General features: G+C 61.4%; 2 protein-coding genes across 3 annotated transcripts; both read right to left on the reverse strand.

Moving 5' to 3' along the window:
* Positions 1–265: 265 nt before the first annotated feature.
* On the reverse strand, positions 266–8,717 carry RING1 (ring finger protein 1). Its single transcript, XM_090129148.1, has 6 exons — positions 8,111–8,717; positions 5,959–6,119; positions 4,167–4,382; positions 2,865–3,230; positions 1,317–1,485; positions 266–405 (listed from the first exon to the last, which is right to left on the reverse strand). The coding sequence occupies exons 1-6, from the start codon at positions 8,462–8,464 to the stop codon at positions 304–306; spliced, it is 1,368 nt and encodes a 455-aa protein (XP_089985274.1). The 5' UTR covers positions 8,465–8,717; the 3' UTR covers positions 266–303.
* A 14-nt stretch (positions 8,718–8,731) lies between these two features.
* On the reverse strand, positions 8,732–14,321 carry HSD17B8 (hydroxysteroid 17-beta dehydrogenase 8). Of its 2 annotated transcripts, XM_090129182.1 has the most exons (9): positions 14,237–14,321; positions 13,100–13,308; positions 11,916–12,032; positions 11,739–11,834; positions 10,857–10,942; positions 10,661–10,745; positions 10,095–10,137; positions 9,475–9,549; positions 8,732–8,807 (listed from the first exon to the last, which is right to left on the reverse strand). In XM_090129182.1, the coding sequence occupies exons 1-9, from the start codon at positions 14,280–14,282 to the stop codon at positions 8,791–8,793; spliced, it is 774 nt and encodes a 257-aa protein (XP_089985308.1). In that variant the 5' UTR covers positions 14,283–14,321; the 3' UTR covers positions 8,732–8,790. The 2 variants fall into 2 exon arrangements, with proteins under 2 accessions (XP_089985308.1, XP_089985309.1); XM_090129183.1 differs by lacking the exon at positions 11,739–11,834.
* Between the last annotated feature and the right edge of the window lie 527 nt (positions 14,322–14,848).

Here is a 14,848-nt window from a genome sequence, read left to right on the forward strand (position 1 = left end):
CCCCAAGCCCCCCCAGAGATCCCCATCAGGGTGGGGGTCCCCAATGTCCTCACGTCCCCCTGGAGGTCCCCAGAGAAATGGGGGGGGGGGTCCCGGTGTCCCCATGTCCCCCTGGGGGTCCCCATCAGGGTGGGGGTCCCCACGCCCCCATCACAGTGGGGGTCCCGGTTAAAATAGGGGCCCCAATGTCCCCATCAATCGCAGCGAGGATCCCGTTACCCCTCTGGGGGGGGTGGGGGGGGTCCTGTCCCGTTGTCCTTCCTTGTGGGGGTGGGGGGGGGGCACGGTGGGGGTCTCCCCCCCCTATTTCTGCTCCTTGGTGGGCGCGTAGTACAGCTCCAGGGGTTTGCTGACCTTCCAGTACTTCTCGTTCACCAGCTCCAGCGTCAGGGAGCCGTTCAGGGTCTGGGGGGGGACATGGGGGGGGGTCAGGGGGGGTCCAATGTGGTGTGTCCCCCCCCAACTGCAGTATCAGAAACCCACTGAGCTTATATGGGACATAGGGGGGTTCCAATGGAGGGGGAAGGGGGAAACAATGACATGGGGGGGTCAGGGGGGGGGTCCCATAGGTTGTCCCCCCCTCCATTTCCAGCAGCAGGGACCCATTGGGCATCTATGGGACATGGGGGGTCAGGGGGGGAGGAGGGGTTTCATGGGGTCCCAATGGGGGGAAACAGGGGGAAGAGTGACATGAGGGGATCGGGGGGGTCCCATATGGTGTCCCCCCCCCATTTCCAGCATCAGGAACCCACTGAGCATCTATGGGACATGGAGGATTGGGGTGGGGGGGTTTCATGGGGTCCCAATGGGAGGGAACGGGGGGAAGGGTGACATCAGGGTCCCATAGGGTGTCCCCCCCCCATTTCCAGCATCAGAGCCCCAATGAGTGTCTATGGGACATGGGGGGATGGGGGGGGGGGTCATGGGGTCCCAATGGGAGGAAACAGGGGGAAGGGTGACATGAGGGGATCGGGGGGTCCCACAAGGTGCCCCCTCCCTATTTCCAGCATCAGGGACCCACTGAGCATCTATGGGACATGGGGGGTCATGGGGGGGTCTCACGGGGTCCCAATGGGGGGGGAAGGGGGGAAGAGTGACATGAGGGGATCGGGGGGTCCCACAGGGTGTCCCCCCCCCATTTCCAGCAGCAGGGACCCACTGAGCATCTATGGGACACGGGGGGATGGGGGGGGGGGGGGTCATGGGGTCCCAATGGGAGGAAACGGGGGGAAGGGTGACACGAGGGGATCGGGGGGGTCCCATAGGGTGTCCCCCCCCCCATTTCCAGCAGCAGGGAGCCAGCAGCCCCCCCGCACCGTGAAGGCCCCCCCGGCCGTGGTGATGTAGATGGTGTACTGCTTCTCGCTGACGTCCTCCAGGCCGGCGGCGTCGGGTCCCGGCGTCGGGGTCTCCTCCAACGCGATGCGCAGCGCCAGGTATTTGGACAGGTGGTCCACCGTGGCGTTGGCCGTCGTCTTCACGTACCTGGGGGGGGGGGGGGACGAGATCGAGGTTTATGTGGTCCTGCCAGGACCTGACACGTGCACGTACACCCCTGCCAGGACCCCGTTCCCCCCGCATATACACCCCTGCCAAGACCTCATTCCCTCCCCCCTTCACATACACTCCTGCCGAGACCCAATGCCCCCCCTTCACATATACCCCTGCCAGGACCCAACGCCCCCTGCACATACACCCTTACCAGGACTCAACTCCTCCCTTCTGCACATACACTCCTGCCAGGACCTGATTCCTTTTGCACATACACCCCTGCCCGGACTCAACCCACCCCCCTTCACGTACATCCCTTCCAGGACCCAATCCCCCCCCCCCCACACCCCTGCCAAGACCCCTTATCCCCCCCCACGCTCCCCTTCCAGGACCCAGTCTCTCTATACCCTCCTTCCAGGACCCCATATATACCCCTTCCATGCCCCAGTCCCTCTATACCGCCCTTCCAGGACCCCATATACCCCCTTCCAGGACCCCATCCCTCTCTACCTCCTTCCAGGATCCCATCTACCCCCCTTCCAGGACCCCATATACCCCCTTCCAGGACCCCATCCCTCTCTACCTCCTTCCAGGATCCCATCTACCCCCCTTCCAGGACCCCATATACACCCCTTCCAGGACCCCATCCCTCTCTACCTCCTTCCAGGATCCCATCTACCCCCCTTCCAGGATCCCATCTACCCCCCTTCCAGGACCCCATATATACCCCTTCCATGCCCCAGTCCCTCTATACCGCCCTTCCAGGACCCCATATACCCCCTTCCAGGACCCCATCCCTCTCTACCTCCTTCCAGGATCCCATCTACCCCCCTTCCAGGACCCCATATATACCCCTTCCATGCCCCAGTCCCTCTATACCGCCCTTCCAGGACCCCATATACCCCCTTCCAGGACCCCATCCCTCTCTACCTCCTTCCAGGATCCCATCTACCCCCCTTCCAGGACCCTATATACGCCCCTTCCAGGCCCCACCCCTCTGTACCGCCCTTCCAGGACCCCATATACCCCCTTCCAGGACCCCATCCCTCTCTACCTCCTTCCAGGATCCCATCTACCCCCCTTCCAGGACCCCATATATACCCCTTCCATGCCCCAGTCCCTCTATACCGCCCTTCCAGGACCCCATATACCCCCTTCCAGGACCCCATCCCTCTCTACCTCCTTCCAGGATCCCATCTACCCCCCTTCCAGGACCCTATATACACCCCTTCCAGGACCCAGTCTCTCTATACTCCCCTTCCAGGACCCCATCCCTCTCTACTTCCTTCCAGGATCCCATCTACCCCCCTTCCAGGACCCCATATACGCCCCTTCCAGGCCCCACCCCTCTGTACCGCCCTTCCAGGACGCACCGTGTCTGCGAGTACTCCCCCTTATCGACCAGCAGCGGGTGCGGCCGGAAGACGAGCTCGATCTCACTTCCGCCTCCGTCCGCCCCGGGTTCCGGCGTGCCGCGGCCTCCGCCCCCTCCTCCTCCTCCTCCTCCTCCCCCACCTCCGCCTCCTCCTCCGCTTCCGGCGTTCTCGGCGGCCGTTTCCGGGTCCACTTCCGGTCCGGAATCGTCGGACGCCCGGGAGCGTTTCCGGTGCGAAGGCCCCGCCTCGGGGTGGCTGGGAGCGGAAGCGGTGCTGAGGTGGGAGCGGCTGTCGCAGTTGTCTTCGCCGCCGCTGAACGTCGCGTTGTCCGATTCGGCGTGCAGCTTGCGGACGCGCTGCGCCCTGATTGGATGAGAGGGAGAGGTGGGCGGGGTATACGCGCACGAGCTGCGCCCCGACTGGATGAGGGGGAGAGGTGGGCGGGTTATGCGTACACTCCGTGCCTTGATTGGATAGGAAAGGTGGGCGGGGTGTACGCGCACATGTTGTGCCCTGATTGGATGAGAAGGTGAGAAGTGGGTGGGCTATGCGCACACGCTGTGCCCTGATTGGATGAGGGGGAAAGGTGAGCGGGGTACGCACACAAACTGCACCCTGATTGGATGAGGTCAGAAGTGGGTGGAGTATATATGCACAAGCCGCGCCCTGATTGGACGAGGGGGAAACGTGGGCAGGTTGAGGCGAGATAATGGGATGAGGAAAGAGAATCCTGGGTCCTGGCAGGGGTGTATACGGGGAGATAGGGTCCTGCAAGAGTATGTAGGGCTGCGTCCTCGCAGGGCTGTATGGGGAGGGAAAAAGATCCTGGGTCCTAGCAGGGGTGTATAGGGGAGTCCTGGCAGGGGTGTATAGGGGGGAGGAGGATCCTGGGTCCTGACAGGGGTGTATAGGGGAAGGTTTGGGTCCTGGCAGGGGTGTATAAGGGGCATATGGGGTTCCACCTGTGTGTGGCCTGCATCTTGAGCCCCTCCTCAATGCTGCTGCTGAGCGCCTGCTGGTTGTGGGATGGGGAGGAGGGGAGGGGGGTCCTGGAACGGGTACATGTGGGGGGGGGGGGGTCTGGGTCCTGGAAGGAGTGTATAGTGGGAAATTGAGTCCTGGAAGGAGCATAGTGGGGTTCCTGGAAGAGGGGAATGAGAGAGTGGGTCCTGGAAGGGGGTTCCTGGCTCCTGACAGGGACATATGGGGGGGTGGAGGAAGATCCTGGGTCCTGGCAGGAGTGTACGGGTGGGGGTTTGGGTCCCGGCAGGCGTGTATAAGAGACATAAGGGGTCCCACCTGTGCATGGCCTGCATCTTGAGCCCCTCCTCGATGCTGCTGCTGAGCGCCTGCTGGTTGTGCAGGCGGCTGAGCTTGGCCAGCACCCGGTCCTGGTGCGCCTCGTATTCGTCCCGGCTGGGGTAGATTTTGGAGATGAGGGCGTCGAAATTGGGGTCGGGGCGCAGGGAGCGCTTGGACACCAGCTTCTTGCGGCACGTGGGGCACTCCTTGTTCCTGGGGGGCGGGCGGGGAGGGGTTATATGGCATCCTGCGCGGTTCGGCGGGGCACAGATGCACTCGTGTGGGGCCTGGGTGGGATTCCATGGGATCCCGTGGGGTCCAAATGGGATCCCATGCAATTTTATGGGGTCTGGATGGGATCCTATGGGGTCTGGGTGGGGTCCTATGGGGTTCTGTGGTGTCTGAATGGGGCTCTGTGGGATCCTATGGGGTCTGGGTGGGACCTATGGGGTTCTGTGGTGTCTGAATGGGGCTCTGTGGGATCCTATGGGGTCTGGGTGGGACCTATGGGGTTCTGTGGTGTCTGAATGGGGCTCTGTGGGATCCCGTGGGGTCCGGATGGGATCCCATGCAATTTTATGGGGTCTGGATGGGATCCTATGGGGTCTGGGTGGGATCCTATGGGATTCTGTGAGGTCTGAATGGGGGTCTGTGGGATCCTATGGGGTATGGATGGGATCCCATGCAATTTTATGGGGTCTGGGTGGGATCCTATGGGGTCTGGGTGGGATCCTATGGGATTCTGTCAGGTCTGAATGGGGCTCTGTGGGATCCTATGGGGTATGGATGGGATCCCATGAAATTTTTTGGGGTCTGGATGGGATCCTATGGGGTCTGGGTGGGATCCTATGGGGTTCTGTGGTGTCTGAATGGGGCTCTGTGGGATCCAATGGGGTCTGAATGGGATCCTACGGGGTACGGATGGGATGTCATGAAATTTTATGGGGTCTGGGTGGGATCCTATGGGGTCTGGGTGGAATCCTATGGGGTCTGGGTGGAATCCTATGGGATTCTGTCAGGTCTGAATGGGGGTCTGTGGGATCCTATGGGGTATGGATAGGATCCCATGCAATTTTATGGGGTCTGGGTGGGATCCTATGGGGTCTGGGTGGGATCCTATGGGGTCTGGGTGGGATCCTATGGGATTCTGTCAGGTCTGAATGGGGGTCTGTGGGATCCTATGGGGTATGGATGGGATCTCATGAAATTTTTTGGGGTCTGGATGGGATCCTATGGGGTCCAAATGGGATCCAGTCAGGTCTGAGTGGGATCCCATGGAATCCTATGGGATCCAAAGGGGATCCCATGGGATTCTGTCAGGTCTGAATGGGGGTCTGTGGGATCCTATGGGGTATGGATGGGATCCCATGAAATTTTTATGGGGTCCGAATGGGATCCTATGGGATTCTGTCAGGTCTGAATGGGATCCCATGGAATCCTATAGGATCTGGATGGGATCCTACAGAGTCTGGATGAGACTCGATGGGATCCTATGGAGTCTGGGTGGGATCCTGTGGGGTCCTGTGGTGTCTGGGTGGGATCCTATAGGGTCCCACGGAATCCTATGGGGTCGGGATGGGATCCTATGGGGTCCCACGGAATCCTATGGGGTCGGGATGGGATCCTATGGGGTCCCACGGAATCCTATAGGGTCGGGATGGGATCCTATGGGGTCCCACGGAATCCTATGGGGTTGGGATGGGATCCTATGGGGTTTCATGGGATCCTATGGGGTCTGGATGGGATCCTATGGAATCCCATGGGATCCCACGGGGTCCTGCCCCCCTACCCGCTGCGCAGCGCCGTGACGATGCAGTCGGAGCAGAAGCGGTGCAGGCACTCCTTGGTGGTCATGGTGTTCTTCAGCATGTCCAGGCAGATGGGGCACATCAGCTCGCTGTGCAGGCTGCGCGGCGACACCGCGATCTCCGTCCCGTCCATGATGGCCTCCTGGGGACACGGGGGCACCTTTAAGCTGCCAGGACCTTCTTCTGCGTCCCAATACAAGGACACCCCCCCCGACCTGCTCTGGTGCCGTTTAACTGGCATTCAAAAAGCCAGGACCTTATTCTGCATCCCAACGTGAGGATGTCCTCCTCTGACCTGCTCTGGGGGCATTTAGGGGTACCTTTAAGCTGCCAGGACCTTGTTCTGTGTCCCAATACAAGGACACCCCCCCCGACCTGCTCTGGTGCCATTCAATTGGTATTCAGGGGCACATTTAAGCTGCCAGGACCTCTTTCTGCATCCCAACATGAGGACGCCTCCCTCTGACCTGCTCTGGGGGCATTTAGGGGTACCTTTAAGCTGTCAGGACCTTGTTCTGTGTCCCAATACAAGGACATCCCCCCCGACCTGCTCTGGTGCCGTTTGATTGGCATTTAGGGGTGCCTTTAAGCTGCCAGGACCTCTTTCTGCATCCCAATACATCGACGTCCCCCCGAGCCCAGCTCCTGTGCCATTCAATTGGCATTGAGGGGCACATTTAAGCTGCCAGGACCTTATTCCTGAGCCCAATATGAAGACATCCCTCAGGCCCTGCTGAGACCCCATAGATTCCCCACTCAGACCCCACAGAACCCCCCCCCCCCACCCCCCCCCACACCCCATACTGGACCCATTAGGGCCCCATAACACCCCCCCTCACTGAGGCCCCATTTAAAACCCACTGAGACCCCATATAACCCGCACAGACCCCATATAACCCCCCCCTCCCACTCAGGCCCCATTTAGGACCCATAAAGACCCCATATAACCCTCCTGAGGCCCCAATGAGACCCCCCCCCCCCCCAGGCCCTGTTTAGGCTACATATAACCTCCATTGAGACCCCACATAACTCCCAAAAACCCTATATAAACCCGATTCCCCCTCAGTCCCTATTGAGGCCTCATATAATCCCTCCTAAAGCCCCACTGGGACCCCATAAAACCCCTATTGAGGTCCCACATAACCCTAAAAATCCCATATAAGCCACAGAGACCCCATATAAGCCCCACTCCCGCTCAGACCCCATATAACCCCCACTGAGGCCCCATATAACCCCCAGAGACCCCGTATGACCCCCCCCGTCCCCCTCAGGCCCCACTGAGACCCCCTGTAACTCCCAGAGATCCCCTATTACCCCTATATTGCCCCCCTATAACCCCATTCAGGCCTCACTGGGGCCTACACAACCCCCACCCCCCCCAGATCCCATTGAGGCCCTATATAACCCCCATTGAGGCCCTATATGAACCCCACCCCCACCGAGTCCCCCTCTAACCCCCACTGAGACCCCCTATAACCCCATGAAGGCCCCCTATTACTCTATATTACCCCCTATACCCCCATGAAGGCCCCCTATTACCCTATATTACCCCCTACAACCCCATGAAGGCCCCCTATTACCCTATATTACCCCCTATAACCCCATTAAGGCCCCCTATTACCCTATAATACCCCCCATAACCCCACTAAGGCCCCCTATTACCCTATAATACCCCCCATAACCCCACTAAGGCCCCCTATTACCCTATATTACCCCCCATAACCCCATTAAGGCCCCCTATTACCCTATATTACCCCCTATAACCCCATTAAGGCCCCCTATTACCCTATATTACCCCCTATACCCCATTAAGGCCCCCTATTACCCTATATTACCCCCCCACAACCCCATGAAGGCCCCCTATTACCCTATATTACCCCCCATAACCCCATTAAGGCCCCCTATTACCCTATATTACCCCCTATACCCCCATTAAGGCCCCCTATTACCCTATAATACCCCCCATAACCCCATTAAGGCCCCCTATTACCCTATATTACCCCCCTATACCCCCATTAAGGCCCCCTATTACCCTATATTACCCCCTATACCCCATTAAGGCCCCACTGCGGCCTACACAACCCCCCCCAAGCCCCTTTGAGGCCCCGCTCCGCCCCCCCGGCCCGCCGTTACCTGCGGGGTGCGGTGCAGCTCATACAGGCTGAGCTCCCACGTCTTGCTGGCGCTCTGAGCGTTGGCGGGGGCGGCCATGACGGCCGGGATCCCCCCGGGATCCCCCCCGGACCCCTCCGCGCCGCCCCTTCCCCGCTCCTGCCCGCTATGGCGGCGCCCGCCGTGCGCTTCCGGCCTGTTTTGCGTCACTTCCGGCCGGCGGCGGAAAAGGCGCCGGGATACTGTTGTCCCGCCCACCCCGTGCGTGGCGGCCAATCGGGAGGCGCGGTTAGGGAGACTGAGCCAATCATGTGGCGCGGTTGTGAAGAGTGAATGAACCAATCGGGTGGTTCGGTTGGGAAATGAGCCACTCATGGAGCAGGGTTGGGAAGAGTGAGCCAATCAGGTGGCTTGGGTGGGAAGAGTGGGCCAATTGTGGAAGGACTGGGAAGAGCGAGCCAATTAGCAGGCGTGGTTGGGCGGAATTAGCCAATCAGAAGGTAAGGTTGGGAAGAGTGAGCCAATCAGGTGGCTCGGTTGGGAAGAGTCATCCAATCGTGGCAGGACTGGGAAGAGCGAACCAATCAGGTGGCTCGATTGGAAAGAGTGAACCAATCAGGAGGCGGCACAGGGACACAGCGAGCCAATCAGGAGGCAGCCGGGGGGGGGGGGGGGGGGCTCAGCCTCATTTATTGTGTGGATCACATGAAGAGACCGCCTGGAAAGAGAGCCGGGATGGGGGGGTATTGGGGGGGGGGCATGGGGGGATATGGGGACATTAGGGGGGATATGGGGACATTAGGGGGACACAGGGACCCACTGGGGGGGGATATGGGGACATTAGGGGGGATATGGGGACATTAGCGGGGATATGGGGACATTAGGGGGACACAGGGACCCACTGGGGGGGATATGGGGACACTGGGGGGGATGTGGGGACAGTTGGGGGGGGATTTGGGGACATTTGGGGGGATATGGGGACAGTTGGGGAGCACAGGGACCCCCTGGGGGGGACAGCTGGGGGGATTTGGGGACATTTGGGGGGGATAAGGGGACATTAGGGGGGCACAGGGACCCACTGGGGGGAGATAAGGGGACACTGGTGGGGATGTGGGGACAACTGGGGAGATATGGGGACACTGGGGGGCACATGGGGACACTTGGGGGGATATGGGGACATTAGGGTGGCACATGAGGACACCGAGGGGGATGTAGGGACATTGGGAGGGGGCATTTTGGGGGGGAATGGGGACATTTGGGAGGCTCATGGGGACACTTTGGGGTGACATGGGGACACTGGGGGGGACATGGGGACACTGGGGGGGACATGGGGACATGAGGGTTTCAGATGGGGACACTGGGGGGGGATTTGGGGACGGCCCCACCTGTCACCTCCACGCTGGCACCGGTGATGTAGGCGCTGTCCTCCGATGCCAGGAAGGAACAGACGTCTGCCACCTCTGTGGGGTGACACGGGGACATCGGTGTCCCCAGAGAGGTGACATCAGTGTCCCCACAGAAGTGACACTGCTGTCCCCATCGTGGTAACACTGCTGTCCCCATAGAAGTGACATCGGTGTCCCCATAGAGATGACACTGCTGTCGTCGTAGAGGTCACATTGTTGTCCCCATACAAGTGACACTGCTGTCCCCAAAGAGGTGACATTACTGTCCCCAGAGAGGTGACATTGGTGTTTCCATAGAGCTGACACTGCTGTCCCCATAGTGGTAACACTGCTGTCCCCAAAGAGGTGACACTGCTGTCCCCAGAGAGGTGACACTGCTATCCCCAAAAAGGTGACATCAGTGTCCCCATAGAGCTGACACCGCTGTCCCCATAGAAGTGACACTGCTGTCCCCATAGTGGTAACACTGCTGTCGCCATAGAGGTGACAGTGCTGTCCCCATAGAAGTCACACTGCTGTCCCCGTAGAGGTGACACTGCTGTTCCCAAAAAGGTGACACTGCTGTCCCCACAGAGGTGACACTGCTGTGTGTCACTCACCTTCTGGCTGTCCCAGTCGTCCCATTGGCACCAGCGCTGTAAACTGGGAGGGGGCGGTGATGTCACCGTGATGTCACCATGATGGCCCCCCCGTCCCCATTCTGCCCCCACTGTCTCCATCCTGTCCCCATCCTGTCCCCATTCTGCCCTCCTGTCCCCACTCTGTCCCCATCCTGTCCCCTCTCCCTATTCTGTCCCCATCCTGTCCCCACTCTGCCCCCATTCTGTCCCCACTCTGCTCCCCCGTCCCCATCCTGTCCCCATTGTCCCGCCGTCCCCCCTGTCCCCATCCTGTCCCCATTCTGTACCCCCTGTCCCCATTCTGCCTCCCGTCCCCATCTGTCCCCATCCTGTCCCCATTCTGTCCCCCCTGTCCCCATTCTGCCCCCCTGTCCCTATCTGTCCCCATCCTGTCCCCATTCTGTCCCCATCCTGTCCCCATCCTGTCCCCATTCTGTCCCCATCCTGTCCCCATCTGTCCCCATCCTGTTCCCACTCTGCCCCCCCATCCCCATCCTGTCCCCATTGTCCCCATTGTCCCCCCCCGTGTCCCCAGTGTCCCCTACCTTGGCCATCACCTTGCTGGGCACCCTGGCACTCATAGGTGTGCAGATGAATCCGGGCAGCACGGCGTTACAGCGGATCCCAAACCTGGATGGGGACCCGCGAGTGTCACCCCCGCCGCCGTGGGGACACCCCATGACGTCACCCCATGACGTCACCCGATGACGTCACGCCACGACGTCACCCGACGTCCCCAACCTGCCCAGCTCTTTGGCACAGCTCCTCGTCAGCCCCTCCACGCCGGATTTGGAGGCTGCGTAGTTGGCCTGGCCCAGGTTGCCCACCTGTGGGTCACAGTGTCACCTCGTTGTCACCTCGCTGTCACCTCGTTGTCACCATGTCACTCTGTCACATTGTCACTTTGTCCCTGTCTCACATTGCCGTGTTATCACCGTGTCACCCTGTCACATTGTCACCTTGTCCCCATGTCACATTGTCACCGTGTTGTCACCGTGTCACCCTGTCACATCGTCACCTTGTCCCCATGTCACATTGCCATGTTATCACCGTGTCACCATGTCACAGAGTCACTTTGTCACCCTGTCCCCATGTCACGTTGTCACCCTGTCACCCTATCACCCTATCACCCTGTCACCCTGTCACATTATCACCCTATCCCCATGTCCCCCTGTCATCATGTCCCTCTGTCCCCCTGTCACTGTGTCCCCACGTCCCCCTGTCCCCATGTCCCCACATCACCCTGTCCCCCTGTCCCCATGTCCCCCTGTCTCCGCATTCCCCGTCTCCCCCTGTCCCCACATCACCCTGTCCCCACATCCCCCCTGTCTCCACATCCCCATGTCCCCCTGTCCCCCATGTCCCCCTGTCCCCATGTCACATTGTCACCATGTCCCCCTGTCCCCGTATCACATTGTCCCCCTGCCCCCCTGTCCCCATGTCCCCCTGTCCCCATGTCACATTGTCACCATGTCCCCCTGTCCCCATATCACATTGTCCCCCTGCCCCCCTGTCCCCCTGTCCCCATGTCCCCATGTCCCCCTGTCCCCACGCCCCCCTGTCCCCATGCCACATTGTCCCCATGTCCCCCACGCCCCCCCGTCCCCCCGTCCCCACGCCCACCTTGCCCACGATGCTGCCCACGTGGACGATGGACCCCCGTGTTGCCCCCACCGCCACCATCGCCCGCGCCACCGCCTGCGTCACCAGGAAGGTGCCCTGGGGACAGAGAGGGGACAGCCGGGTGACAAAAGCCACCGTGTCACCAGGCCCCCGCCGTCCCCGGGGCTCCGGCTGTACCTTCAGGTTGACGTTCAACACCTCATCAAAGGCGTCCTGGGACAGGCGGAGCAGGAATTCGTCCTTGGTGACACCGGCGCACGTCACGCAGACGGTGGGGGGGGTCCCAAAGTGGTCCTGGGGGGAGGGGGGGAAAGGGGGGCATGGGGAGGTATGGGGGAGTTGGGGGGCGTGGGGGGGTTGGGGGGATGGAGGGGAGGTGGGGATGGGGGGGATGGGGGGGAGGTGGGGGGTGGGAGTATGGGGGGGTGTAGGGGATGGAGGGGATGGGGAGGATGAGGAAAGGGGGGGCAGCGGGGAGGATGGAGGGATGTGTGGGGTGGGGGTACTTGGGGGGGTGCAGGGGATGGGGGGATGTGGGGGGCGGGGGGGGTGGCGGGGGTTGGGAGGGATGTGGGGGGTGGGTGTATGGGGGGTGTAGGGGAAGGGGGGATGGGGGGTTGGGGGGTATGGGGAAAAGGGGGGGAGTGGGGAGGATGGAGGGATGTGGGGGGTGGGGGTACATGAGGGAGGGGGGGCAGGGGATGGGGGGATGGAGGGGAGGTGGGGATTGGGGGGATGGGGGGGATGGGGGGTTGGGGGGGTATGGGGAAAAGGGGGGGGGAGCAGGGAGGATGGAGGGATGTGTGGGGTGGGGGTACATGGGGGGGGGTGCAGGGGATGGGGGGATGTGGGGGGGTGGGTGGATATGGGGGATATGGGAGGTGGAGGGGGATGGGGAGGTTGGAGGGGATGGGGAGGATGTGGGGGGTGGGGGGGGCATGGGGGACACGGGGGGATATGGGGACATATAGGGATATAGGGTCAACGGGGACAATGGGGATATGGGGATATGGGGACAGACGGACATGGGGACATGGGAACGTGGGGATATGGGGACAATGGGGACAATGGGGATATGGGGACAATGAGGATATAGGGACGTGGGGATATGGGAACATGGGGATATGGGGACAATGGGGACATGGGGATGTGGGAACGTGGGGACAATGGGGACAATGGGGACATGGGGACAATGAGGATATAGGGACGTGGGGATATGGGGTCAATGGGGACATGGGGACAATGGGGATGTGGGGATATGGGAACGTGGGGATATGGGGACAACAGATACATGGGGACATGGAGATACGGGGACATGGGGACAACGGTGACAAGAGGGACCCGAAATGCAGCGCCCCCACCTGCAGGCGTGCCACCATGTCCTCCACGCCGTCCTTGGAGGCCACATCGACGGCGAAGGCGGCGTGGGGGGGGTGAGGGGGGGCTCCCGTTGGGGACAGTCCCTTTGTCACCTCCTCCGCTGACCCCACGTCCCGGTCAGCCACGGCCACGCGGGCGCCATCCCGCGCCAAACGGTGACACACGGCACGGCCGATGCCACTGCCACCGCCTGGGGGGGGGGGACACCGTGGGGTCAGCTATAGGGGGGTGGCACCCCCCAGATGGCACCTATAGGGATGGCACCCCCCCCAGATGGCACCTCATCCCCCCCCGATGTCACCTATAGGGATGGCACCCCCCCAGATGTCACCTCATCCCCCCCCGATGTCACCTATAGGGATGGCACCCCCCCAGATGTCACCTCATCCCCCCCACGTCACCTACGGAGATGTCACCCCCCCCCAGGTGGTACCTATCAGGGGTTGTCACCCCCCCCCCAGATGGCACCTATAGGGATGTCACCCCCCCCAGATGGCACTTAGGGGGGTTGTCAGACTGTCACCCCCCAGGTGTCACCTCACCCCCCCCCAGATGTCACCTATAGGTGTTGGCACCCCCACCAGATGTCACCTATAGGTGTTGGCACCCCCCCCACGTGTAACCTATGGGTGCTGTCACCCCCTAGATGTCACCTATGGGGATGTCACCCCCCCCAGATGTCTCCTATAGGGATGTCACCACGCCCAGGTGGCACCTCTGGCTGTTGTCACCCCCCAGATGTCACCTCATCCCCCCCCAGATGTCACCTATAGGTGTTGCAACCCCCCAGATGTCACCTATAGGGATGTCACCCCCCCCCCAGGTGGCACCTATAGGTGTTGTCACCCCCAAAGTGGCACCCATGGGGCGCTGTCACACCTACAAAGGTTGTCACCCCTCCCCCAAGGAGTCACTTATGGGGTTTGTCACCCCCCAGATGTCACCTATGGGGTTTGTCACCCTCCCCCCCCCCCCCAGATGTCCCCTATGGACACCGTCACCTCCCACTGGTCCCCTATGGGGTTTGTCGTCGACCCCCAAGCCCCTCGGGACGCCTTCCCCCCGCCTCTCCTGTCGCGACACGCCCCTCCCCGCCCCTCCTGTCGCGACATCGCCACCTGTCACCAGCGCCACCACCCCCCCGAGCCGCCCCGCTGAGCCCATGGCGGCGGCCGGAAATGAGCTGCGAGCGGCCGGAAGTGAGCGGCGAGCTGCAGCCGGAAGCGTGAGGAGAGCGGCAGCCGGAAGTGAGCTGCGAGCGGCGCTCTATCCTCGCCGCGCCTCTGTGGTCGGTCCCCCTCGGTTTGTTCCCGTGTCACCCTGGAGACTCCATGCGTCTCTTTCGGGTCCTCCATGTCCCCATTGTCCCCACGGGTCCCCATTGAGGTCCTCCATGTCCCATTGGGTCTCCATGTCCCTATGGGTCCCATTGGGGTTCTCCATGTCCTATTGGGGTCCCCATGTCCCCACGGGACCCCATAATGTCCCCATGTCCCATTGGCGTCCCCATGTCCCATTGGGATCCTCCATGTCCCCATATGTCCCCATGAATCCCCATGGGGGTCCTCCATGTCCCATTGGGTCCCACTGGGGTCTTCATGTCCCACTGATGTCCCCATGAGTCCCATTGGGGTCTCTGTGTCCCATTGATGTCCCCATGGATCCCCATTGGGGTCCCCCACGTCCCATTGGGGTCCTCCACGTCCCATTAGTGACCCTATACCCCATTG

This window comes from Phasianus colchicus, chromosome 35, assembly GCF_987193195.1.
Source record: "Phasianus colchicus chromosome 35, bPhaCol1.hap1.1, whole genome shotgun sequence".
NCBI lineage: Eukaryota > Metazoa > Chordata > Aves > Galliformes > Phasianidae > Phasianus > Phasianus colchicus.